The sequence below is a fragment of the Lissotriton vulgaris genome, chromosome 8, assembly GCF_964263255.1.
Source record: "Lissotriton vulgaris chromosome 8, aLisVul1.2, whole genome shotgun sequence".
Taxonomy (NCBI): Eukaryota; Metazoa; Chordata; class Amphibia; order Caudata; family Salamandridae; genus Lissotriton; species Lissotriton vulgaris.
The window spans coordinates 1,217,957,659-1,217,982,856 of NC_141696.1; the positions used below are offsets into that span (position 1 = coordinate 1,217,957,659).

At 41.7% G+C, this 25,198-nt stretch overlaps 1 protein-coding gene across 7 annotated transcripts in view; it reads right to left on the bottom strand.

Moving 5' to 3' along the window:
* NBEA (neurobeachin) overlaps nucleotides 1-25,198 on the bottom strand; it is a 1,820,918-nt gene that overhangs the window by 1,032,525 nt on the left and 763,195 nt on the right. For all 7 annotated transcript variants that reach the window (XM_086935110.1, XM_086935108.1, XM_086935109.1 and 4 more), the window contains 2 exons: nucleotides 22,244-22,679; nucleotides 3,891-4,045 (listed from right to left, as the gene is read on the bottom strand). In XM_086935110.1, coding sequence (XP_086791236.1) covers nucleotides 3,891-4,045; nucleotides 22,244-22,679 — 591 coding nt within the window. The remainder of the gene's footprint in view (nucleotides 1-3,890; nucleotides 4,046-22,243; nucleotides 22,680-25,198) is intronic.

The following is a 25,198-nucleotide window of genomic DNA, read 5'->3' on the forward strand; positions in this document are numbered from 1 at the left end:
AGTGCTGATGATTTATAGTTATATGTAAAAAGAGTATATAAGCATTTCTTCTCTGGGACATCTGTAGCAAACTTATTACCGGTCCAGTGGGAGGAAGAGCTGGCCCCAGACCAGTCTGAATCAGCTGAGTAGGGGACTGCTCTTTTCCTTAAACCCACCCTTAGCTGGTACACAGCAGCCACCAAGTACAGAAGGGTGCTGACAAGCTGGATTTTACTTAGAAGAGTGCACTGTGGGACAGTGTGCAGTAAGGTAAACATGATGTGCTGCAAAGGTGAGATGAGTTTTCCTATGGAAACATGTTTTCATTGGTTGGGGAGTGTCAAGAAGTCACACCACTCACTGGCTAAGGTGATCCTACAAAAGCACACCACATCCACTTCTCATCAGAACTCCTTCTGTACTTCGCAGAAGAACACAAGCGGATGAGATTTGAAGGGCTGGACATTCTTCCGCTTGTCCCTGGGACCAGGAAGTGGACTCCAAGGGTCAGATGGCTGACCACCTGTGTGACCATAGGTACACAAGCTGCAAGTGGTGGTCTTTTTCGTGGCGGTCCTCGCTGGAGCGGGTCCTCACCATTAAGTGTAGAAATGGCCAAGAGGAGCTACTCCAAGGAGCCTGAAAAGTTGGGACTTAAAGCCTTTGGATTATTAAGACCTCCGGAGAGTCATCTGGACCTCAAGGCAATGGTTTCAGATTTCGGGAAGACTTGATTGTATGCAGCCTCAGTATTGACCCACTGAGGGATTTTGAACTCCATAAAAAAAACTAAGAATGAAAGTAGAAATTTTGACAAACCGAAGGAGTGACAAATATCCACCAAAATATGTGTTTTTGCCAGCTGCAAAACTGAAGTTTTCCCACTCTCAACATATCCTGCCAATGGCTTCAGCAGGTTAATGTTAATGTTAGTTAAGGAGGAGTGTCCCGGCGCTTTAATGACCTACAGTGGAAACAGGGTGGCAGGCGGCGAGGGGGCAGGCCTACTGAGCAAAAAGCCAGGATTTTAGGTCCTTCCTAAAGGCCAACAGTTTGGTATTCCTGCGAAGAGTAATCGGCAGGGTATTCCAGAGCTGAGGAGCCAGACGTTTGAAAGACGGGCCACCAGTCCGTACTCTTCTTATAACTGGAACCACGGCCAGAGCCCGCGACTCTGACCTCAGAGATCTGGCAGGCTGATAGAGAGCCAGCCGCTTCTGAATGCATTTGGCCCTCGTAGCATGAAAAGCCTTGTGGGCCAAAGTAAGTGCCTTGAAAACTATCCGTTTCCGGATAGGCAACCAGTGAAGAGTGTACAGGAGGTCAGACGCTCTGGCTCGCCTATGTAGGGCAAAAATGGCCCGAGCCGCCGAGTTCTGAACCACCTGTAGACGTTGGAGAAGATACTCCGGCAGGCCCAAGTACAGGACATTGGCATAGTCAAGCCGCGATCCAATAAGGGCTTGCACTGTAGTTTTCCTGTGTGCCAACGAGAGCAAGGGAAGGAACTTACGGAGCATCTTAAGGAGGCCGAAACATGTTCCTGCTAAACCAAGAAACTGGGACTTCAGCGTTAAGCCGTTATCGATTTTAACTCCAAGATTTTTGGCCATCGTAGATGCCGCCGATGGAGGAAACATATTTACAGGACACCAATCCTGCCAACTTGGATCAGATCGACAGCCGAAAAAGAGTACCTCAGATTTGTCTGAGTTACACTTGAGGCTGTTTAGCTGGAACCATTTAAAAACAGCCCCAAGGCACCCTCGGATGTTCTCACCGTCGAACTCAGACCCCTTCCCACACGTGAAGAGGAGCCGAGTGTCGTCGGCATACGACACGATCAGGGCCCCAAACGACTCCGCCAGTGCCGCCAGAGGGGTCATAAAGATATTAAAAAGAGTAGGGCTCAAAACAGAGCCCTGGGGAACTCCGACCTCCAGTGGCGGCACTACCGCAGAATAAGGGGGGACCAGACAGTTTGACAGCGGCCCGCTAAAAAAGATCTAAACCAGCTGAGCAACGTCCCCGCAGACCGATCTCACTAAGTCTGGTGAGGAGACCCTCATGGGGGACGGTGTCAAAGGCCGCCGACAAGTCGAGCATCACCAGCATGGCCTGTCCTCCTGCATCCAATACCTCCTTGATTGCCTCCGTAACTTCCAGCAGCACCGTCTCGGTGCTCAAGTTGGTGCGGAAGCCGGATTGAGTGGAATGTAAAAAATTGTGGCTTTCAAGGAAGCTAGAGAGGGATGTATGTACGTGTTTCTCCACGATTTTAGCAAAGGCTGGTAGGAGGGAAATAGGCCTAAAGTTAGCATGGACCTCCGGGTCCAAACTGGGCTTTTTTAGTAACAGGATGATCATAGCTTGCTTCCAGACTGACGGTACCACACCAGTGCTGAGGGAAAGGTTCAGCACGGGGTTACCAAGGGGATTTATAACCTCCGCTATTTTAGCCAAAAAGTTGTCTGGGCAGGGATCAAGAGGGGACCCAGACTTTAGTTTAGCTAGAAGCTCGAGTGATGTAGCTACGGCTAGAGGTGGAAATTCCGAAAAAGTGGGCTCATAGCTAGAGACCGACCCTACCCTGGCACTGGAGGCACTCCAATTGCTATATGGCTTTGAGGGGACTTAGTGGTATACAGCTTACAGACTTGCCCCCTTGGAAAATTTTGATTAGTCAAAGGCTGAGTTAGATGGTAATATTTTTGCCCGAACAACCCCGCTTCAGGCATCTGATCCAGGATCATTGCTTTTTGCCTGAAATAGCACCCAGGTCTCAGTCAACCGAGACCAGTGACTTCTGATTGGTGCTTTACTTTTTCTTGGCACTTGTTGCCCTAAAATCTTAAAAATTCCTATCACCTGGTCCCTTTATTGGATTTTAGTCGTTTTGGTGTCACTTTTCGTATTGAACATTTAGCTACTTTTTGGAAATAGGCTGTGGAATTTGTATTGTGTGTTGACTTTTTAATTGTTTTGGTAATGAGGAATACTTTGCACATTTTTCCTTAAGCTACGCTGGTCTGTTTAATCCAATAGCTTCCAGGGATTGAGCCTCGGGTTATTCATTGGACTCCTGGTTGTATCTAATATGATTTTGGATTCATTGCCTAGGAAGGACTCCTATCCTCCCCAACTAGTAACCCATTCTCTTACAAGGGGCTACTGGAAAAAGGTTTATACATTAAGACATGTGTAATGTCTTAATGTATACAATTTACAGTTGCCTTTGTATTCACAAACATATCATACTTAGAATAATGGTTGCTGCAAATGTTTGGAGTTCTTGTAAAAAAGTGACTTGTGTATTATTTGAATCCACTGTGTGCCTATTCCATACACTATAGATAGTACGTGTGCCTAGGATTAGGAACATTGCAAGTTAGTGTTAAAATTGCCAAATAGGCACTTTTCCTCCATTTTTACAATACATAACTCCTGTGGTCATACCAGCCACTGTGACATTTAATTCCTTTCATGGATTTTTCCTATGTTGTTTGCAGTACTTGATACATGAAACATGCACGCATGAGTATATGTGCAGGTTCTGCATGGTCAAATTATTGCAAAATGTTACCCTCAAAGTTATGACTTTTGTTTACCTCATTTTGTGACTAATCTCCTCATATTACCCATAGAATGGTTACAATTATTATCACAATTACATTATTGTGCATAGTAGTTAAGCCCTGTTTACTGTGTCGACAATGCTATTGCAAATGTAAAAAAAACTTTTCATTGGTGTCACACTTAATTCCTGGAAAGCTTTTGAGAACCAGTCACAACCCCCTTAAGTTATTGAATGGTCAGTACAACTGAACACATTAATTATCCTAGGGATATGCAAATCTTAACCATTGATGTTCCAATGGTGTTAAACTAAAATATACTTTCAAAAGTACCTGTTGTGTTGATCATACTTTTTGGTGTAGCTCCAGTAGCAGCAAATATATTGGGCGTAGTGCCTGGTGTCAGTCCACCACCAGTACTGGCTGTTCCGACAGTGGTCACCGCTAGACTTCCAGGAGGGGGCTTCTTGACAGGGACCACAACACTCCTGCGGAAAGAAGAAATCAATGTAAAAGAGGCACTTAAAAAAAACTATGTAATTTTTCTGCTTGTTCCCTGTCCCATTTTAGGCCGTTGGGACTTACTAAGAGTTTTTCAAATGTGGTACTCCATCAAACATGGAAGATAGCCGTCCACTGTATTACAACTGCATTATAGTCTATGCCGCTTGCAATACCGCATAACGGACATCCACCATGTTGAAGGAGTACCACATCCACCAAAGTCTAAATAAGGCCCTTTGGCTCTTCAGGGTTCCCGATGCAATGAGGTAACTCTCGTTGGATAACTGTATCCATCTCTTTTTGCCTTCATAATACGGCTTAAAAGTCTACTACTTAGTCTTGCATTTCCTCTGTAATGTTTTGTTTTGGCTTTGTTCTCGTTGATGCGGCTGTAATTCTCTTCACAATGGTCTTGACATTTTACTGTTTTCTATAGCTGTAGGACTCTTTGTAATTGGCACTCTGTATAGAGGGTTTTTATCAATTTATTAAATATATGAATTAAATATAACCACACGGCACAGTTGAAATACTGACAATGTTTGATAAAATATTGGTGGTTCATTGGTAAAGACATTATAATAAATAAACTGTAGTGCCGGAAAGAATCAGCAAACACTTGCTATATAGGCACAAGTAACTACATTTGTTTAAAATGAAAAAAAGTATAAAAAGCATCCTTGTCAAGGGAAAAAAATGACATGCACAGATGGGTAATGGGAAATGATTTTCATTGTTTCCATGTCAATATGGTCAGCTATGATTCTATATAATTCAATACCTATGGATACTCCAAAATGGGTTACATTGCGAGTGAAGCTTATAGTATATACGAAGTACAATGTTATTTCTGGAGACAACTGCTTTTCATTAGTGCTAGTTTCGTTAAAGTTTCTCAATATTTGAGCATGTGTTATCATAGATGACAGCTATAGGAGTCAATAAAAAAAATATCTAGCTCCGGCTAAGGATCTGTGGCCCGGCATCCTCTCTTGCCCACCACTCACTATACATTCAACTTATTTTGACTGTCATCTACACAGGTTGTAAATTACTGTTCCAGTTTGGCACTTTTGCCCAAGGCATGACAATCCAAACCGGAAACTTCACTTCTGGTCCACATGGAAGTAACGTACTGTGCGAACCTTCTTCCAGAAGACGGATCTCACTGTGGGAAGCCTTGATGAGCTAGACAGAAACGAAAGGCATGAAAATCAGAAAGGAAGGAAGGAACCAGGATGTTGAGTTGGAAGTGGAGGTCAAAAGTAGACACAGAAAAGAAAAGGAAAGCTAACTCCTACTCCAAGAATGAAGAAGCTGAAAAGTAACTGCTGTGACTGAAATGCAACCCAGATGATACTGCTGGAAAATACAATGATCGGTGGCAATCTAGCAATCTAGTAAAACAGACGCTTCTTTGGACATGAATGGAGATGATGCCAGCACGGATATAAGGCAATAATCCTTAGAAATTCAAGAACAAACAGGTGCCATTGGAATATCGATGTATATGAATGTACATTACTAGATTGCTTCGGTGATCTTCATGAGCTAAATCCAACCCTGTTGAAGTCCATTTTGGGACGAAACGCGTTGGCTGGGTTTGATGCATTTGATTGAAAATGAAAATAAAGATTAATGGAAGAAAAGAGATTTCAAAACTCGCCGCACTATAATTTGGTGTGAACTGCATGTATTGGCAAAGAGACTGCTTATAATTCATAAATGTATTAAACTTTACTATATGCTCCTGTTCATTATTTCTTTATACGAATTTACCCCTAGATAAATATTGAAATATAATTTGTAGATTTATACAGCGCTGCATATAACCCGTGAGGGAATCCAGGGGCTGTCGATGGGCACAGGGAGATTAAGTGATCTGCCCAGAATCACAGCGTGATGATCCGCTGCCAAGGCGCCAACCCAGATCCCCAGTCGGCAGCTCTCGCCGCTGCGCCACACCCTGTCCCTACATTCGTAAACAAATGTAATGAACATTGAAATGCAAATCGTTTCATAATCCAAAAGCAGCAACAATTTTTTGGCTTCAGTCAACACAGAGATGAGATACTGAAAATATTATAAAACACTAACAAGTGGTTGTCTTGAATGCTAATGTGCCTCATCAAGTCTGTCCTGGGCGTTCAAAAACTCTTTCTTCCGACCTCCAGCTTTACCCCATACGCAGAAAGTGGATACCACATCTACGGGGCTGTTTTATGGCCATTGTAGGAGTACGTTTTTAATTTTTAGATTCGAATTTAACAGGTGAAATGCTAAAGAGGAAATGCTGTCTTCCAGTTTACCGACTCCAATGTTTTTTCCTTCTCGAACCCTTTTACCACGCGGTGTTATCGAGGTGAAGCCGAAAAAACTAAACATTCTGCTTCAGTTCGAACAGTAGCACAGTTTAAAAGTAGTCTGCATTTTAAATCAGCTCGCGTTTATGTGCAAATATTAATACACTTCTACTGCCGTGACATACTTTTAGAAAACGTAATAGCAGAAATAGTCAGTAGCACACCTAAATCACATTTCACGTATATAAAGGTGTTATAATTTACCCCACTGAAATCACGTCTCGAACCCATGCGCATATGGGCACCAATCAAGCTCTTTTGATGTCACATGGTAAAGATGCCAGGCACTGTAAACAGACTCGAGATAAAGCTCACCAAACAGCCTGAAGAAAATGCACAAGGCAGACAGACTTCTTACGTCGCTTTAAACCCTGAAAACGCAAGCCTACCTATTCTGTGAATTCCTTCAGGCTCCTGGGAACGAGTTGAAAGGAGGCATATCAGACAGGGAAATGTGGCATAAACAACCTCGCACTTTCCGAAGGGTGGACTTCATTAACTGATTTGCGATAAACGACCCAGCGCAGATACTCCTGTCTCTGTTGCAAGATGTCGGGACTGAAGCGGTAATAACAGGGTGCTGAGAACTACCCTCTCAAGCTAGATTTGCAACTCTGGGACTGTCTTCTAAACTTATAAAATCCATAAAATGCCACCGGAGAGAGCTGCCAGGAGTAAGAAGGTGCAATACAATTGAGAGCAGAGGTTTTCTGAGGGTGATAAGAATGAACAAAACCCGATGAGCAAATGGCTCGAGAAAGTGAAACAGGATTACTCCTTGAACATTCGCCATAAATTCAAAAAAACAAAAAATCATGTCTACCTTTTCTACAGTAAAACGGCCCTTTTTGCAATTAAAGATACCTAAAGGACTGCGTTTGCGTTCTAAGTCTTGGCATCTGAAAAGAGAGGCCCGGCACTGAATTTAGCAAAGAAGCCCTCCATCAGCAGGTTCAGCTCTGAACTCCCTTGAAGAAGCGTTTTGGAATATGGGAACCCATTTCATTGACCCTGCCGGATCGGGTGGCATAGAGGACTAATGTGTTTACTGTAGGGGCCTGTGTTTGACCTCATGGTCACAGGTTCAAATCCCAGCAGGTCCACTCAGCCTTTCATCCTTCCAAGGTCGATACAGTTAGTATCATTGAGTTGGGTAACAATAAGCATCTGTTATCCTTCCAAGGTCGATACAATTAGTACCATTGAGTTGGGTAACAATAAGCATCTATTATTCAGCACCGAGATGCCCACGGGTGAATGTGCGCTTTACAGAAACATTTCTCATGATATGTTGTAGGTTTCCCCTTAAAAGAGAGTTGATTCCCTACTTTTTGGAAATCTAGGCATGCCAAAGATTTATTTGTCTAGGTGGAGATGAGCAAAGTGGATGTGAAAAAACAATGAGACGTGTTGTGCATATCCAGAAAGTTATTATTTGATAGGTGTTCATTGCCCTCCCAATGGCCACCCCTCTGCCATGGTGTTAAGATCCATCTGGGAGCTTAAATATCTGCAGATCCTTACTCAGTTAATCCGAATCTGTCAGAGTGAAAATAGGCGACATTTACTGTCCAGCTAAATGAATAAAAGTGTATACAAACTATCAGTAATTGGGCCTACCAGATCTAAATGTCTTTTGTGAGCAAAATATTGCATACAATGGCCATAAAGAGCATTTTATAAGCATATGCAAGCAATGCGACAAAAGGTTTCCATGTAGAAGTGGGAGCCTCGCAATGGCTATCTTCTCCAACAAGTCACTTCTTTCATGGAACTGGACTTGGACTACATTACATTAACTTTGCAACAGCAGAACAAGTTATTTGCCTTCAGTAAAACTCTTTCTGGTGGATACTCGACCAAATCACAGATCCCTCACCTTTTGAATTCGCCCAAGTGCTGGATCCGGAAGAGACGGGGTGGAGCCGTATATGCCCGTTAACCTCAGACTAATCGAAAAGGAGAGTCTCTTCAGGAAACTCCTGAAGACATGGGTGTATCAACAATCAGCCACCTCTGTACTGGCAGCTATCTAGATTCTCACCACGTATCACTTACACGCATGCTCGGCGCCAAGATGCTCCTTCCGGAGCGAAAGTTCGCGCTTTACAAATACCCATAAATATCAAAATATGAGCGCTACCTCTGTTTTCTGACGTCAGTTTCTTCTATCAGTTTAATTCTTGGTGCCCTGGGACATGAACCATAAAACCAATCAGACATACCAGTGTGCAGATCTCTAAGTTGGGACCTTTTCTAGACGGAAAAACATACCATTTGCCTGAATGGGGAGGTGGGAAGGCAGTGACGAATCTGTGGTTTGATTGAATATCCACCAGAACGAGTATTACAGACGGTAAGTCAATTGTTCTTCTGATGGATATTTCTAACCACTGATTCCTCACCTTAAGAACAGACCCCTAAGCAGTATCTGCCAATGCGGATGGACTATGGAATAGGCTCAAACAAAAAGATCCAGCAGGACTGAATGAGTGAAATGCCCTCGCCATTGAACATGGCTGTCAAGGCATCAGTGCTTCGTGATTGTGTGCACTGATGTCCATGATGTGGCCTGACCGATATCAAGAACAGGCACTCAGCATCCAAACACAGTGGTAGCAACTTTGGTCCTGGCGGAATGAGCCCTTAGTCCATCTGGAGTCTGCTTCTTGACCATTGCATAGTAGGTCTTTACAGAGCGAACTATTCACCTTAGCAAACTCCTTTTCCGCACTACCTTGCCATTCTTTACCCTAGAGACCCCCACAAAAGCGGATAGGATAACTGATTGTCTTTGGTGCAATCATTGTAATATCTGTCTTAGGGACCAGATGATGGCCTTCCTCTTGGAGGAGTGAGGTGAAGCAAAGAATGTTGAGAGGGTGATGGTTTGCCCAACGTGGAAAGGAGTCAAGAATTTTGGCAACAAGGCCACCCTACTCCTCAACACCAGTTTTTCTGGGAAAACGGTGGTGTAAGGCAGGTCCACCAAGAGAGTTTAGATCTCACCTATGTGACAATTGAAGAAATCGCAATGAGGAAGACCGTATTTAGAGTCATAAGATGTAGCGAGCAGCTGGGAATTGGCTCAAAGGGATTACGCAAGGAACATAAGGACCATGTTGAGATTCCACTATAGCATCAAAAATGTTTTCAAGGAAACATGTGGGTTAAATGTTTTATCAACCTTAGCATAACATGTAAATTAAATAAAGATGGCTGGTCTGGTAAATGTAAAAAAAATAAAAATAAACAGAAGGTATGACAAATGGTGCTCACAGCAAGACCTTGCCGGTCCAAAGATAACGCTAACAACAAAGTATCTAACTGTTTGGCCTGCAGGGGATCTGTTACAGGCACCACACTAGGCCACAAATTTACACAAAGGTTTTTTGATTTTTTTCTGAGAAAAAACTCATCAATCCTAAAATGAAAAAGGGGAACAGCGCTTCGGGTCTGCATTCGAAAGCACAGAAAGAAAGGAGCTAATGTCAGCATGCATGGTGGTGGCTCTGCTCCTATCACTTCTGGAGTGGAACGGAGTCACTGCAGAGCCGCACAATTTGAAAGGTGAGGAATCTGTGACAAGTGGACAATAACCGATCCAAGTATAATATTTTAACTTTTCTCTGGCTGTTCAGTCGAAACGTTGGTGGAGAATTTATATTCAACAAGCAATTCATCATAAAAGAGTGGTGATGTATCGTAAGCAATATTCAATTCCCTCATCTAGCACCTCCACCCAGGGATGGCCAACAATGTAAAAAAATAAATCAAGATTTTTATTACACAGTGAATAGACCAGCAGAAAATGATGGAAAGTGTCCTCATTGTGGCTCTTTGAAGAACAGAACTTCCCCTCATTTCTGCATGATCCACCCCAGTTGCCTTTCATGGCTGTCAGTACTAAATGGCAAAACCTTCATGTCATAAATTGCTAAATTAGGCATAGCTACTACAAAAGCACATACTTCTCAGCAAGTGCTTGTTTTTAAACGCATCTAATCACTTTTGCAATTCACAAATGTTGTATTTGCAGTATTCAAAATATTTAGGCATATAAACATATGTATGTTTAAGTCAATCTACTTCTAGGGCTAGAGAGCGGGTGTTCCTGGGGGAAAACATTTCCCCGACCCATTCCTTCCCTCTAAACACTGGGTGGTCTACACTAACACAATTGGTGGGGGCTGAAGATAAGGGAATTCTACTTACAGAAAAATACTTAGTCAATAGGGAAAAAAAGGTTAGCAAGTGCATTTCCACATATCAGTATTTTAAGTAATAAACTAGTGATGCTGCAGCCAGATCCACTGGGTCAAATCTAATGAAATTTTGCTGTGTATAAAGGTGCAGAATTTGGAATATCTAGAAGAAATGTGTGCAGTTAAACAGATTTGCACATGTTTGTCCCCATTCCATAAGTGTGGCAGTGGTATAACATGTAAACTCCTGCTAGTACTGCATCCAAGAAAATTGGCATTCCTAATATCGGTAATATTGGTATTACTGCGAAACTTACTATGTATGGAGGCCTTATTGTACTTAAAACGTTGGTTTTAAAACTTCAAGTAAAATCCCTCCATGGCTCACAGAAGAAAGTAGATGTGGACAGGTGTGGCAATATCAATGCACACAATTTACCTACCATTTGGAAAACACCCACCTAAAGTACAGAAAAAGTTACTTATCTTTTTCCTAATTTTTCGGATGCATTAGTTTTCGTACTACATATTCCCCATTGTGTGAGATAGATCAAGGTGCATTCTGGTTCCGGAAAGTTATCTATTTTAGCATTTAATGTTTTGCCCAATTTTCGTCTAAACGCCAATTCAAAATACCATGCATGTAACCATACCTACCAACTCCCATTGTGCCACCATGTGTCACCCAATAACGACTGTTCACACGGTCTCCGTTGAACAGCCAATATCACTTAGTGGGATAGAAGGCGATCTGCAAACACCTACACAGAGACGGCTTCCAATTCGCATAAGGAGGCTCTGCACAGCTGATGCCTTCAGGGGTTCCGCAACGTCTCCGGAACATGGGCTTCAGCATCAGAAGCTTTGAAGCGTTTTTGGGAGCGCTTAGAAGCATCTGCTCATTTAATTGCAGGCTCTAGGCCCTGACCACTCTTCTTGGTACCACTTCCTCCAGGACCCCTCCATGACAAGCAAGGCAACAATGGGCTCAAAGTTCCGACCCCTCCTGACCCCAGTTCTTCTAAGGCTATAGTTCCTACTCTCATATGCTGGAAACATTGGAAAGGGTGACTGGCATGACATAAATGAATAAAGAGTCTGTACTTAAAGTTGGGTGGCTAAGTGCTGGATGTAAGGTTAGTAACGCACAGTAGATGTTGGGTTCAGACAAGCCGGTACCAGTGTTCAGGAATGGGTTATTAGTAGTTCAGGTGTAGGAGAACATCTTTTGGTATATGCGATAGTAGCACAACAGGATTCTAGCCATCCAGTGTTATTCGTTGCTCTATGTGCAGATCTCAATTCTCAGTTAAGACATCATGTGAGCAGCACTGTGACAAGCAGGTTCCCCAACATCAGGCAGAATGACTGGGATATCATGGATGAAAACTGTGGTTACCTAACATATGGGCTCTGGAACTTCAGGCACCTGCCTACTTGTGTTAGAATGTGTAATTGTGGGTAGCATATGCATATTGCAGTGACTGACTGGAAGTTCCTGGTTTTAAGTAGTGGACAGTCCAATATTACTTGTCCTTTGGTCCTCGTTCCAGAAGATATTGGACATGGTGCAAATAATTTTAATATGAAACTGGCATCCAATAGGATCCATTGAATCACCTTCTAGCTGTTTTTATAAGTTTCCTTTAGAGGGACAAATCTTGATGCTCGATTTTGTAGGATTTGAAGTGTACGCACTGGTAATAGTTTTCACAAATTCATTGTTTAACTGGGTCTTAAAAACCTGTCTGCCTATGTTGGGGGAGATTAGACGGACATTTTCTAATAACCTTTTTGCAGGTCATGCGACTGTTAACTGCTGGTAATTGTTCTGTTGCTTATTACGGTACCCAGTCCTTTTGCCCATAATATGGAATGGCAATTATCAGCATTGACCATACTCTGCAGTGGGCATCAAGCCCTGTAAGGCTTTGAGCAGTGGGCTATAAAGCATAATTAATCAACTATCAATTTACCTAAAATCATGAGGCTACAGGCTTTACAGGTTTATGTGTTTCCTGTTTATATTTCTTAAATTCATTTTGCATTTCCTTTTCTTCTCACATCAAATTCAGGCAATGAGTGTCTTCATTATGATGCCCCAAAGAGTTCCTAATTTGGCTTCACTAAAAATGTTTTTGACTTGTTCTAAAGAATGCAAAAAGATGCAGTCTGTATGATAGCCAGAAGAAGCGCTCATGTTCTCAAATTATATTAACTTCCAAACTCTCTTCCAGGTCCACTGGCTTTTATCAGATTGATTCTCAATTTCTGGATTGCAAATTCTGCTTTTACTAAGTGAACTGCTATCTTTGACCCTTGTCCTGCTCCTCAATTCCTGTTAAGCTGCTTCAGAAACAAACCAGTCTTAGATCAGGTTGCGTCACTCAAGCTCCCTCCCCGAGAGCTCTAAAACAGCCGAACCCTACTGGGATTACAATAATCACATTAAAACCAAGTGTGTTCTTCAATATAATTGGTGTACCTGGGCCATGCTCTAACTCCCTTGTTGCAAGGAGCCTTTCGCTGCATGCTGAATTTAAAAGCCAGATTATCAGAAGACAACACAAAGTGTCCATAGAAGATAAACTCTTAGTATAATACAATACAGTGGGGACAGGAGGACATCCTCATGTTATTAAATAAAGTAGGAAAACAAATATATCCCAATGGGATATGGAAACACAAGAATATTTTGGTACTCTCTTAGAAGAGGCGGTCAGGAATTGTGGGGGCAGCTGCTCAAAGAGCATAGGGTCTTGAAAAAAACCTATCAAATTTTGATAAAAGAGGAGTATACCAAAATTGAATTAATAATATAGTATAGCGTAATCGAAAGTATTGTTGGACATACAGTCAGGGCTTGCCACCTAAAGGTCATAGAGGTAGTTGCCGCCGGGAATGTTCTGGCGTAATGGGGCTCGGCGCGCCCTACGGTTTCAGGATTCAGGTTATTGTGGCAAAGAAGTAATTGCGTCTGCCCCAAAACAGATGAGGCCAGAAAGCTGCCTTATATTGAAACCTAATTGAAAAACGCCGTTGACCAGAAGCACTTGTGGGGAAGAGGGCTCTGGAAAGCTGCTCAAAGCATCAAAGTGGGATGTGAATTTTTTGATGTTGTCACTCTCGTTCCATTGAACGGCTGACAGACAATCAAACCCTTCTAGCTGGCTGGCAGCTCATTTTGCAGGCAGGTGGCAAACAATTAGACACACCAATTTGTGCTTGCTGATGACATTAAAGCATGAAACTAAGTTGTATGCAGGGGCCTGGTGATTTGTGTGAAAGCATTTCAAAAATAATACTCTTTGCCGTGGCAACTCATTTCAGACTGCCACCTCCCATTATGGTTTTGAGCGGTGAGGACGACAGGCGGGAGTTGCGTGCAATGGCGGGCGCTTCTGTTCAATCCGTCACCGGCGCCCCGGAGACCTCAATCCCCTCCTTTCATCAATATCACCTCATCATTTACATTCAATGGGGCTGGAGCGGCTGCATACATTAAACCACACCAGGGGCTCCTGGCTCCAGGGTTTTTGAGCATGCACTGCCTTGTGCTTCCCCCCTGGCCAACATCACAAGCAGGCTGCCTACAGCATGGGGAGCAGGTTTCTTTATCTTAGAAACAGGGGTGACCGTCTTGTACGCATTATTAATAAAAGTCCAGATAACCTGATCAACATATATTAGGGCAAAAATGGTTGACGATTTTATTCTGATAATAATTACCACTTTGGCCATATGGTACTGGTGGAAAATTAATTGCCCGATGCTTTGATTTTTTTTTAACACATCTTGCCAGGATGCAAGAGAATGTAATTTCTGACAAAGCAGGATAGAACAAGCATGTCTTGTGCCTGCATAAGATGTTATGTAGGCGAAATAGGAAGCAGAGGTAAAGTGGCTCTTTTCAAATTTAACAAAAAAAGTTTAAATTTTTTTTATGAACGCGCTGTACACATATTGTAAATTATTCTGACAAATAACTTTAGAAAGGTTTCTATTTAGTGAAGGAGATTTTCAGTACAATTTTTAAGCAAAAACCATGGAAAAGATCCTCCCGCATAAATAATTTACGTCCGAAAAGAAACTAAATGAATGTTAAGAACAATTGACTATTAGGGTTCATATTGGCTTAAAGCTCTATGTAGCACACGATTGAAATAATAGCTAGACTAAAAACACCGGCTAAGATGCTGGCTATTATTAGGATGCTGTAGTAAGCTTTAGGCTTCCTGAGGAAACGGGATACATGAATTATGTGATGTAAAGTCACCCGAGGGAGAGTTCTTACTGCTCATCACCACCACACCTATGGTCCTTCATGAAATGAGTGCCTATTGGGCTTCTGACAATCTCTTTTTTTTGTATCTCAATTCTTTATTATTTTTTTCAAAATGAAGCAAATAATGATCAACAATCAAATACCTTCACATGAACATAAAAAAAACAAATATACAATATGATCAAAGACAACAATAAAAACAGTAACAATAAAAAAACAAAAGCAAAACTGCGAGTACCCCACTGACATACCCAGATGAGTAATCAATGCAAAAGACTGAAAATGTATTGCTACAAGAAATAATACTGAGCAGACATTCCAGCCATCAGCACTGATGGAGTGGTGACTCCAAACCCGATATGGTTGTATGAGAGGCGCATTTAGAGTTGCAAACCTCTTTGTGAGCGTGAATGTACACTTTGTAAGACATTATGAAGCATTAGGAACAGGGCATGAAAGGAGTGCCCCACCGTCGTAACGATTCACAATGGAAGGTAACAATAGTTTGAGGCCACAGTTGCAGTCACAAGCCTTTGAGTTGACCCCGACACACGATTATGGATAGTATTAATTTGCATAGTGGAAGTTGTTTCAGAGGGACAGGTTCCACCTGGTGAATGCAGATTATGGGCACTGGAAGGTGGAAAAAATAAGGATAAGAGTGCAAAGAATGTTTTCTCAGATTCCCTTTGCATTATTTCAATATTATCTCCGACTTCAGTCCTTTTCAGGGTCATGAGCTGAAATAATCATAATTTATTTTTCTATTTTTTATTTAAATGTGCATTTTTCCACCTGGAATGCAGGGCAGGGTTGAATTTCTGATGTCGCTGGCAGGCCATCATCCATGCATTTGGTTAATTTCAATGGGGGAGGATTCTGTGAGTTATACTCAAAGCCCAGTTTGTGCTGCGATGAATCAGTACATCTATCGAAGTTACAAAATAAACTGAGTCGCTAACCAGTTGTAAAAGCACTGCGCCTGCTCTGCGACCTGGGGTTTTGTACATCAGACCCTTTGTTTTTATCACAGAGCAATTACACTGGTGACTGGGAGCATGTAATCCATCTACAAGTAATTTACATAGGTCCCATGAGCAGTTGTGAGAAATCTTAAAAAATGTGAGGCCAACATGTTTCTTGCCTATTATAGCCCAGAAGTCTGTTGTCGATTCGTCAGGACTAGAGATAGCTAACCTACACTACTACATGACTAGTTCAAGGTGTGTTGTGGTAATCCTAGTAATTAGTCACAACATAATATTCAAGGTATGAATCTATCTTTTTTGTCGCACTGACCAGACTTCGGAATCCTGAGCTGGGGTAGATGCAGAGTATCACTGAACTTCGCCCTAGAGTTGCAAATGAGCGGTTCTCTCTGGTAACTTTCCGTGTGACCGACAGTGACCGAAGTCAGATAGGTTAGCTATCTCTGGTCTTGACGAATTGCCAACAGAACCTTTTGGGCTATAATACGCAAGAAAGATGTTGACCTCCCATTTTGAAAGATTTCTCAGAACTGCTCATGGGACCAATGTATCCCATACGAGTATCTCTATACCTTTTTAATATGGGTAGTGCGGTTCACCAGTAAAATTTACCCTAACTAAGCATCATTATACCGATTTTAAGCCACTTCCACCACACTACACACAATTCACACCCCACATACCCACACTTCATCAAACGGCTGCATTAAAAGATCTCCGGCAAAGAGCCCCTTCGTGGGTGCCCTGTCAGGCATTGTGGCGCTGGCCCATAAGTACCCTTACTTCCCTCTAGGCTCCTTTGTGAATTACACCGACAAGGAGCATGCCCAGATGATGAAGCATGACACCTCTCGGGGTGTGTGAGTGCACTTTTTTCTACTGGAGCGTATTCCACTGACTTGACTCACGTGTAAAACACTGTCTGTGTAAAATCCCTTGTAGCAGTACAGTAGTCCTTCTTCCTGGGAGGGTATCCACAGGCCCAGAAGTCTACTGAAGAGTTGGTGTCTGAGGTCCTTCTATTATACACAGTTGTGTCTCTGACGTGGGTAGAAACATCTATAGGCATGCCTTTGAAGAGCACAGATGCCCTGCCTTCCCTGGTCTGGCTCCAGACTAACTATGTGGGGGGTGGGTGGGGGGGAGGTATGCGGCTTTTTGTGTCAAAATAGGACACAGCCTATTAAAGTGTAATTGGGGATATACCCAGCTCCTCCCTCCCATCCTGCCAGTGATGGCCCATCCAGTCAGTACCAAAGCTCCTATTGCGTGTGGCTTTCTAGGAGGAATACACAAAGCCCAACTGGCAACTAGAACCAGTCATGTAACCATAGACAGGCTGCATGCACCAAATGGCTAAGGCAAGAAAATGCCAACTTTCTAAAAGTTATACAAAATACAAAAATTTGGCTGTGATTTTTGCAAACGATTCTTAAGAAACCAGGTTAAGCAACTGTATTTCTGCGGCCGGTGTATTTATTTCTCAATTGACTCAATAGTATTCACAAAATTCAACTTAACAGCTTTCACTGTGTCATCAAAAAGAACACCTCTGCGTTCTGTTTCGTGTCATTTTGAAGATGACTGCTTTGAAAACTACAGTTACTTAACCTGGTTACTAAAAAATACGTTTAAAAAATCACAGCCAATTTTTTCTGTTTTTTGTGATTTTGAAGAGGTCTAATTAGGCTACATGATAAAGGGCCCAAACCCCTAGTATGTACATTTTCTAAAAGTGGCATTTTCAGAATTGTCATCAAAAACCGATCTCACCATAAGATAGGATTTTAAATTAGAATTCCGGAGACACCAAATATGAACTGGTGACCCCTTCCCATTTGGAAATTACACTTATAATATTTAGTAAGGCAACTCCAATGTACCCTAGTTTAAAGATCAGCCTTGCAGTAATATTAATAAACTAATTTAGGAATTTACAGGTCTACTTAAGTGGGTGGCACAATCCGGTTTGCAGGCCCACTAGTAGCATTTAATGTATAGGCCCTAAGTACATGTAGTGCACTTTACTAGAGACTTATAAGTAAATTAAATATGCCAATTGGGGATAAGCCAATCTGACATGTTTAAGGAGAGATCACAAACACTTCAGCACTGGTTAGCAGTGGTAAAGTATGCAGACTCCTAAGACAGCAAAAACAAAGTCAGCAAAAACAAGAGGACCGAAGGCAAAACATTAAAGGGGAGGCTTGCAAAGGATGCCAGGTTTTACAGAACTATTGACTATGCCAATGTCTTAGTCATGTTGTACAGCAGTGTGGCTGCTGAACAGCATGTCTAAAAAAAGCAGCGAGGCATAGAGAAGAGCGAAGTGGCATTGACTAGCTTAGTGTGGAGTGGCATACAGTAGAAAGGCACAGATTACACTGGTATAGAGTGCAGTGGCAGTCAGTAGAATTTCATAGAGTGAGGTGGAGTGGCATAGAGTGGGGTGGAGTGGCATAGAGTGAGGTGGAGTGGCATAGAGTGAGGTGGAGTGGCATAGAGTGAGGTGGAGTGGCATAAAGTGGTGAAGTGGCATAGAGTGAGGTGGCATGGTGTAGATTAGAGTAGAGTGGTGCAGAGTGGAACAGCGCATAGTAGAATGGCGTAGAGTAGTGTGGTGTAGTATAGAGTGGAGTGGCATAGAATGGAGTGGCATAGAGTGGAGTGGCATAGAGTGGAGTGGCATTGTGTGAAATTAGGTTGCATAGAGTGGAGTAAAGTGGTGCAGAGTTGAGTGGTGGAGAGTAGCATAGAGAAGAGTGGTATAGAGTGCCGAAGAGTGGCATTGTGTGGAGTATATTACAGTGAAGTGACGTAAAGTAGAGTGGCTTGGAGGGGAGTGGCGCACAGTAGAGTTTAGAGGCTTAGAGTGGTACAGTTGGAGTGTAATTAACTAAAGTGTCAATAGAGATGGCAGATAGGGTGAAAGCAACAAAAATAAGAAGCTGCTTGTCTGTGTTAAAAGTAGGAAAGCACATTGCAAGTCCATGAATAATACTGAAATGCTAATAAATAAATAAAAATTGTGCATTGCAAAAAGAGGTGTACTTGGTCAATGCTCCAGGAAGTAGCATACACAAGAAGGGAAGGGAGCTACGGGAGCTAATCAATTGAAAGACTGCAAATGAGTGACAACGAAAACAACTAATGGTATGCTGTTAGCAGGTTGTAAGCCCACTGAATTGTAAACAATACATCTCACAGCACAGCTCTAGGCAAGACCTAAAAATCATTAAGGTTTCACATTTCTTTATTCTTTTATTTCTTTATGAGAGGAATGTTATACTGTGTTAACATATTGCCTTATGACAATTTTAGAGTGAACGCGTAGCATAGGAGAAAATCATAGATATAATGTGTTGAGGTCTCTGAATCAAAACTTCATTATTACTATTTGTAGCCCCAAAGTTGTATGCATGGTGGAAAGTAGCCATAGTGTAGTAAAGAATGTGTAGCAAGGAAAAAGGGTGGGTTTCAGCACTATGAAGTATTACAGAGTCTGGACCACATCTCTAATGGAATTGCTAATTGGCATTTGTTGATTACTGTATTCTGTTTCATAAATGCACCAGTTTACTCATGTAATTTTTGGTCACACTGTGGCTGTTATTCATTTCAAATCTGCAAGTCTACTAACTTGTAGGAGCAAGTTCAGATCCATGCGATTGTGTAGGTTCATTATATAACGTACGGTCAAACTACAGTGGGTTGTAAGAACAAATGTACTACTTCATAAAATTATAACACTGAAATGTAGTGCAGTGTATTCCTTTTAGCCAAATCTACAACTATTTTTAGCAAATAAGGATCAAATACTCTGTCACTGTTTAACAGGAAGTAGCTCTTTTTCAGATTCCTTTCTGTAACTCCCAATCAAATCATCTTCACTTACAACAACTGACATCACCTAATGGAACTGCTTCAGCCATTTTGTTTCAAGCACAAGTCTTGATTTACGAGTACCCGGTATTCACAAAGACGAACTTGCACTAATGGAGCCAATTTACCGATATAAACAACTACCCCACAATGGTTAATTATTATTTTACATGAGTTAATCCTACTTGAGGGTGGGGAGCTGTTAGTCCACAGCAAGGATTTTTTTGGCATACTTTTCCAGGGTGGGTACAGGAATGAACACCCCCAAAACTCAATTGGTAGCAGGGAAGGTTTAGGAAAGAATTTCTCTAAGGCAAACTCTATGCTGCTTTTGGAGAACAAAAGAAACAAAAATAGACAACACTGAAATATTGTGAGGGCATTTCCCCATGCGGAAGCATAAAATGATGCATTTGGAAAGCCCTTTGCATGTTTGCATATTTGTAATTCGCAATTCACCAAAGATTTTTAGAAAAGCTCCTGTAAATCTGCGATTGTCGCAAGGTTTGAAGAGCACCCTTTGAAACTGGAATCCTTTCCTTATATTCCTATATCCTCCTGCCTTTGATTTTTGTAAACAGAGAGATCAGATTCAAAGATATTCTTTAAGAATCCCTCTCAATGTGCTTCTTACTTCGCTCTTTTTAATCTTGCACTGCCAGTCCCAGCAGTCATTCAACATCTTTTGTGTAACTGATCCTTAATTGGCAGCAATCTACTTTTTGTGTTCACATTTTCCATCTACGGATTCTTGTACCCACGCGTCAGACAAATGCTCGCTGTAAACATTATGAACTGCATCCATACGTTTGCTAATTTTCTTTAGTTTCATATTTCTAAAGTGACATGGTCACTTAGTCATTCCCGTCAAGCAAACCACCATTTTTTAATAAGTACAATTTTTTTCTAGTGAAATCTTACAAAAGCGAAGAAAATTCAATTGATCCTAAACATTATTTCAAACCGGTTACATTATTAATCCTATCTTAGTGTAAAATTTGCTAAATCATTTTTTGATTTAACACATTATGAATGTATTTAAATACTTAAATATAAATTGAGCAATGGATTGCGTTTTTAGAATGCTTATCAGAGGTTTCACACCTGCCACTAGATTTTGGGAACATGTGCTTGTTTCAGCCGATAGCAAATGTAAAGACTCTTTCTTAATAAGGAAGTCTATTGCCATAGTAACAAGTATTGCAATATTCGATTTATCTGACCAAATAATACCACCCCAAGAATTTACTCATTACAAGCAGGGAGGTAGTTAGTGGCTGATTTACAATAGTTTTTGCCTAAAGGCTAGATATCTACGAATCGCATAATCATGCCTACGATTTGCAAGGATGTACCACTTCCATGGGTATCACAAAAATCCCAAATCATACTTTTCTGTGCATGTGTTCTTGCACAATGTTCTCAGAGCAGGATAAGAACAAGAGTCAAGTGTTGCGCAATGTAAATTTGCACATTTTTTATTTCTTTTCTGCTCGGGGATAATATTTTCAGGGCTGTCTGGCAAACTTTCCAACTCAATTATCAAACTCACTGTAACATACTCTAGAGTAAATTTGTGTGTGCAAATAGAGTGCAAAAAGCATCAGGAAGATCATTTTAGTGGTTGCACTCCCTATTTCTGATTCCCATCTGGAAAAAGAAATATTACTCTTGACAGGACTACATCTCTGATTTTTTCACAGTGGAAGTTCTTTTTTAAAGGTCACAAAGTTCTGCAGGTGTGCACGCCTTGGAATAATTAAAAGTATACACACGGAGTAAAGTCGGTGCGAACTGGGTTCGCAGTAAGCTTAGCATTCAGAAAGGGATATTGAAATTACTGAGCTCAATAGGAGCTACCTGTGTTTTTACATATTTTTTTCAAAACCGTGCGTAATGCAAGTCCTTGCCACTACAGTGAATTGTCGGGAATTATTTGCCTGTCTGTTTTAGGTCAATTTACTCAATGGGCAAATGTTTTTATCTTAATGTATGCTAACGGGTAAAACGTGCATGTCTAAAGTCGGTGCACCATAGATATGTAATATACTGGGCGTTGTATCTACGAGAGCAACAAATTTACCAGATATCCAAATGAATGTAATGTAACTCTATGTCAGACTTCTTTAACAAATACAAATATGGTGCAAGTGAAAGATTTGTTAGTGGTAGTCCCTGCTGGTGATGGATTGCTATAGTGATTGATGGTTGCGTGTTAGTCTCTCTTTTGTGTGTCTGTAGTTATAGGCCAAAATGGCAATGCAGTTCAAGTTATAAATGTGGTCATAGACAATCTAGAAGCCACTTACCAGGATTTCTGCACAGACCTTGTGGTTCCTATGATTGATGCCATTCTAATGTTTCTTTTCCTGTATACTATGATTCACTCCAAATCAGTGAAAACAAATCTAACCACATTTACCAACTGAGAATTCCCCAAAACATTACAAAATATTACCTGTCAAATGAATGAAACTGCATGGGAAGAATAGCGTGCGTTTCTCTCTTCAATGCAGGATCAGGATAGGGCACCGGATCAGGACCACACTCGGCAATCTCCAACGGGGCGGCCACCAGGCTCTTGAGGATTTCTTTGATGTTAATGCCTTTGCTTTGGCTGATGCTGGATATGGTGGATGTGGGCTTCAGCATGTCAGTGGGGCTCTCCGCCAAGCTCTCCTGCGATTTCTTCACCTCCGACGATATGGTGGACATCAGCTCGCTCATCACATCGGGGCCTAAGCTTGCCTCCAAGTCCGATCCATTCAAGATGCTTGGTATATGCTCGTCCCCGATGCCAGAGTCTGTGTGGGGAATGGAGGTTTCTAAGTGCATGTCCTCACTGGGTGTTGTAACATCTTTTTCTTTAATGTCTGGAAATACAGCAGGTGTATCTAAAAATGTCAGAGAAACAAATGTGCTTATGGAGGTAAGGAATAGCACAGAGATTAATCTTTTAATGCATTTGTTGAAGACAACCTGCTTTGCAAATAATACGTTTTTCAAAACTGCAAGTCACAAACCAAAAATCTGACTTTTTCCAATAATTAGAATAAAAGTCATAAAATGATTAATATCTTGAGTACTAATTGCACTATAGTCATGTGACCAATTAACACATTATAGGGATCCTTCTGTTCTTTGCTCCAATTAGCTATGTGCACTGCTAAGGGGCAAGATTAATCATTTAGCAAACTGCATATAATGATAATACATCTTCAGCATAAGAGTACCCAATTAAAACACAAACAGTGAAAATAATTTTAATAAGAATATTGTGGGTTATATGAATTTATTTACTATCAGCGCAGGAGTTACAATGCCCCTCTCTGTCTGGTTCTTGTATTTGGTGTGATCCATTCCACTAGCTTTGGCACAAAGGACTGTAATAATATATTAGCAGGACATATCACAAGAGATGCACAAGCATAACTCATATTTGAAGAGATGAAAAAACATGATTAATACAATGGTTGTGACATTCTGCCACTTTTCCTTTGTCCATGGTTAGTCCTCCGAATGCTTGCTTTGTGGCAAACTTTGTGGAGCCACCACAAATCCCTAGGAACCCATAAAACTGCACACCTTGGGCCACATGTATGACCATTACCTTTTGCAACTCACAATTTGCAAATTTTAGCGACACACAATTTGCAAAAGGAAATTTTTCATTGTGTCTTAGACACATTTTGTGATTGCCAATGAGGTTGTAAATTACATGCCCAATCAATATTCATGAGACAGGTCGCAATTTGAGACCAATTGGGAATGGGCAACAACACAGGGATGGTGGACTGCTGGGCACAGCAGACCCCATGTGTGTTTGCCTTTCAAATAAAGCAACTTTTTTTTAATGCAGCCTGTTTCCCTCAAAGGAAAACGGGATGCGTTTCAAAAAGACAAATGAAACGTTCTGTTTTATTTTTTAAGAGTAGGCAGTGGTCCGTGGGACTACTGCCTGCTCTTAAAAAACGTTTTTGCTGCCAGTCACAAAGGGGAAGGGGACCCCTGAAGATCCCTTACTGTTTGCGAGTGGCTTACCACCTACTTGAAGTAGGCAGCAAACTGCAATTGTTTTGCGATCACATTTCGTTTGCAAAACAATCACACACCCCTCTGCGAGTTGCTATTAGGAAGGTACGCCCTTGGCACGCAAACTCTATTTTGCCAGTCCGTAACAGTTTACCTCCACACAAAATAGTGTTGATATATTCTACAACCCTTTTTAGCAGTTGCAAACAGCCTGAATCTCCGTTTGCGACAGCTAAAAATAGTCTTACATGTGACCCCTAATGTGCTTTTCGTGGCACACCCTTGTTGTGACCCAGGAATAGGTAGAAACGTCCTTGCTTCTCACCCTCACAAGTAGTATAGTAGAACTCATTTGAGAGATCTTGATAGCGATCCCATCAGTCTATATTTGTTTTGATTAAACAGAATGTTCGTAAACACTGAACAGTAACCACTGGTGTAACCCTTTGTGAACATTAAAAAATGTGTAAGCAGGAAAGGCTTTGTGATCATTAATAGTGCACCTTATGGTAGGGCCATTAATAACTATCAGCGATCATTTAGTTCTGAGTAAGTATGGAGCTTGCATGATGGAGGATGGATGCTGCCTACAGAGGAACATCTTAACACCCACATTTTTGTTTCAGGACCGCAATGTATTCTAGGTAAGGTACTGTCCCAGTCTCAAACTACTCTGTGTGGAAGCAAACACAGACCCAGGCTGGCTAGCTGGATCTTACAATCTTCAGAATGCAATATGCACTCAAGTGTAGTGGTCTTTAGCCCAGATGTCTAGCTTTGTCCATCTAACTTGCTGCTATCATGTAGTTTCCTGAGATCATCTGAACTGGGAGATGTGTGGGCTCCTGTGCAGTAGCTTAGTTCCAGCCTGTGGGGTAGGTCTGCTGCCCACTTCTTCCTGGATAAGACTAAGCCTATGACAGGTTTGAAGCTCTGCTTGCCAGCCTACCACTGACCTTGTCCTGTGTGGAAGCCCCTTCACTACAGGTGAGTGATGTTGCGCTCTCTATGCCTTAGCACAAGACGGTGGCAGATTGATGAGGAATCAGCCTCAGTGATGGATTTCTGGACATCCGCTAAGCCACTCAATCAAATGTTGGTTCAAGAGAGATAGACTGTTACCTGTGCAAATGAGGACAGTGACTCTACCTGGAGAACACATTCCTTTATGCACCAACCTGTATTGGTGTAATATCTGCTTCTCTGCTCTCATTTTAACAGCAGTCCGGCACCAAGTTGGCCAGCCCACTGGTCCACAGACATGTGCTAGTGGGCAGATCAGAGCTATGAAAACATAAACACACCAGAACTCTGCAAACACTAGAGCTTTAAGAACATTTAAAATAGTTTGAAGCCAGTACTCTGGCTTTAACACTCAATA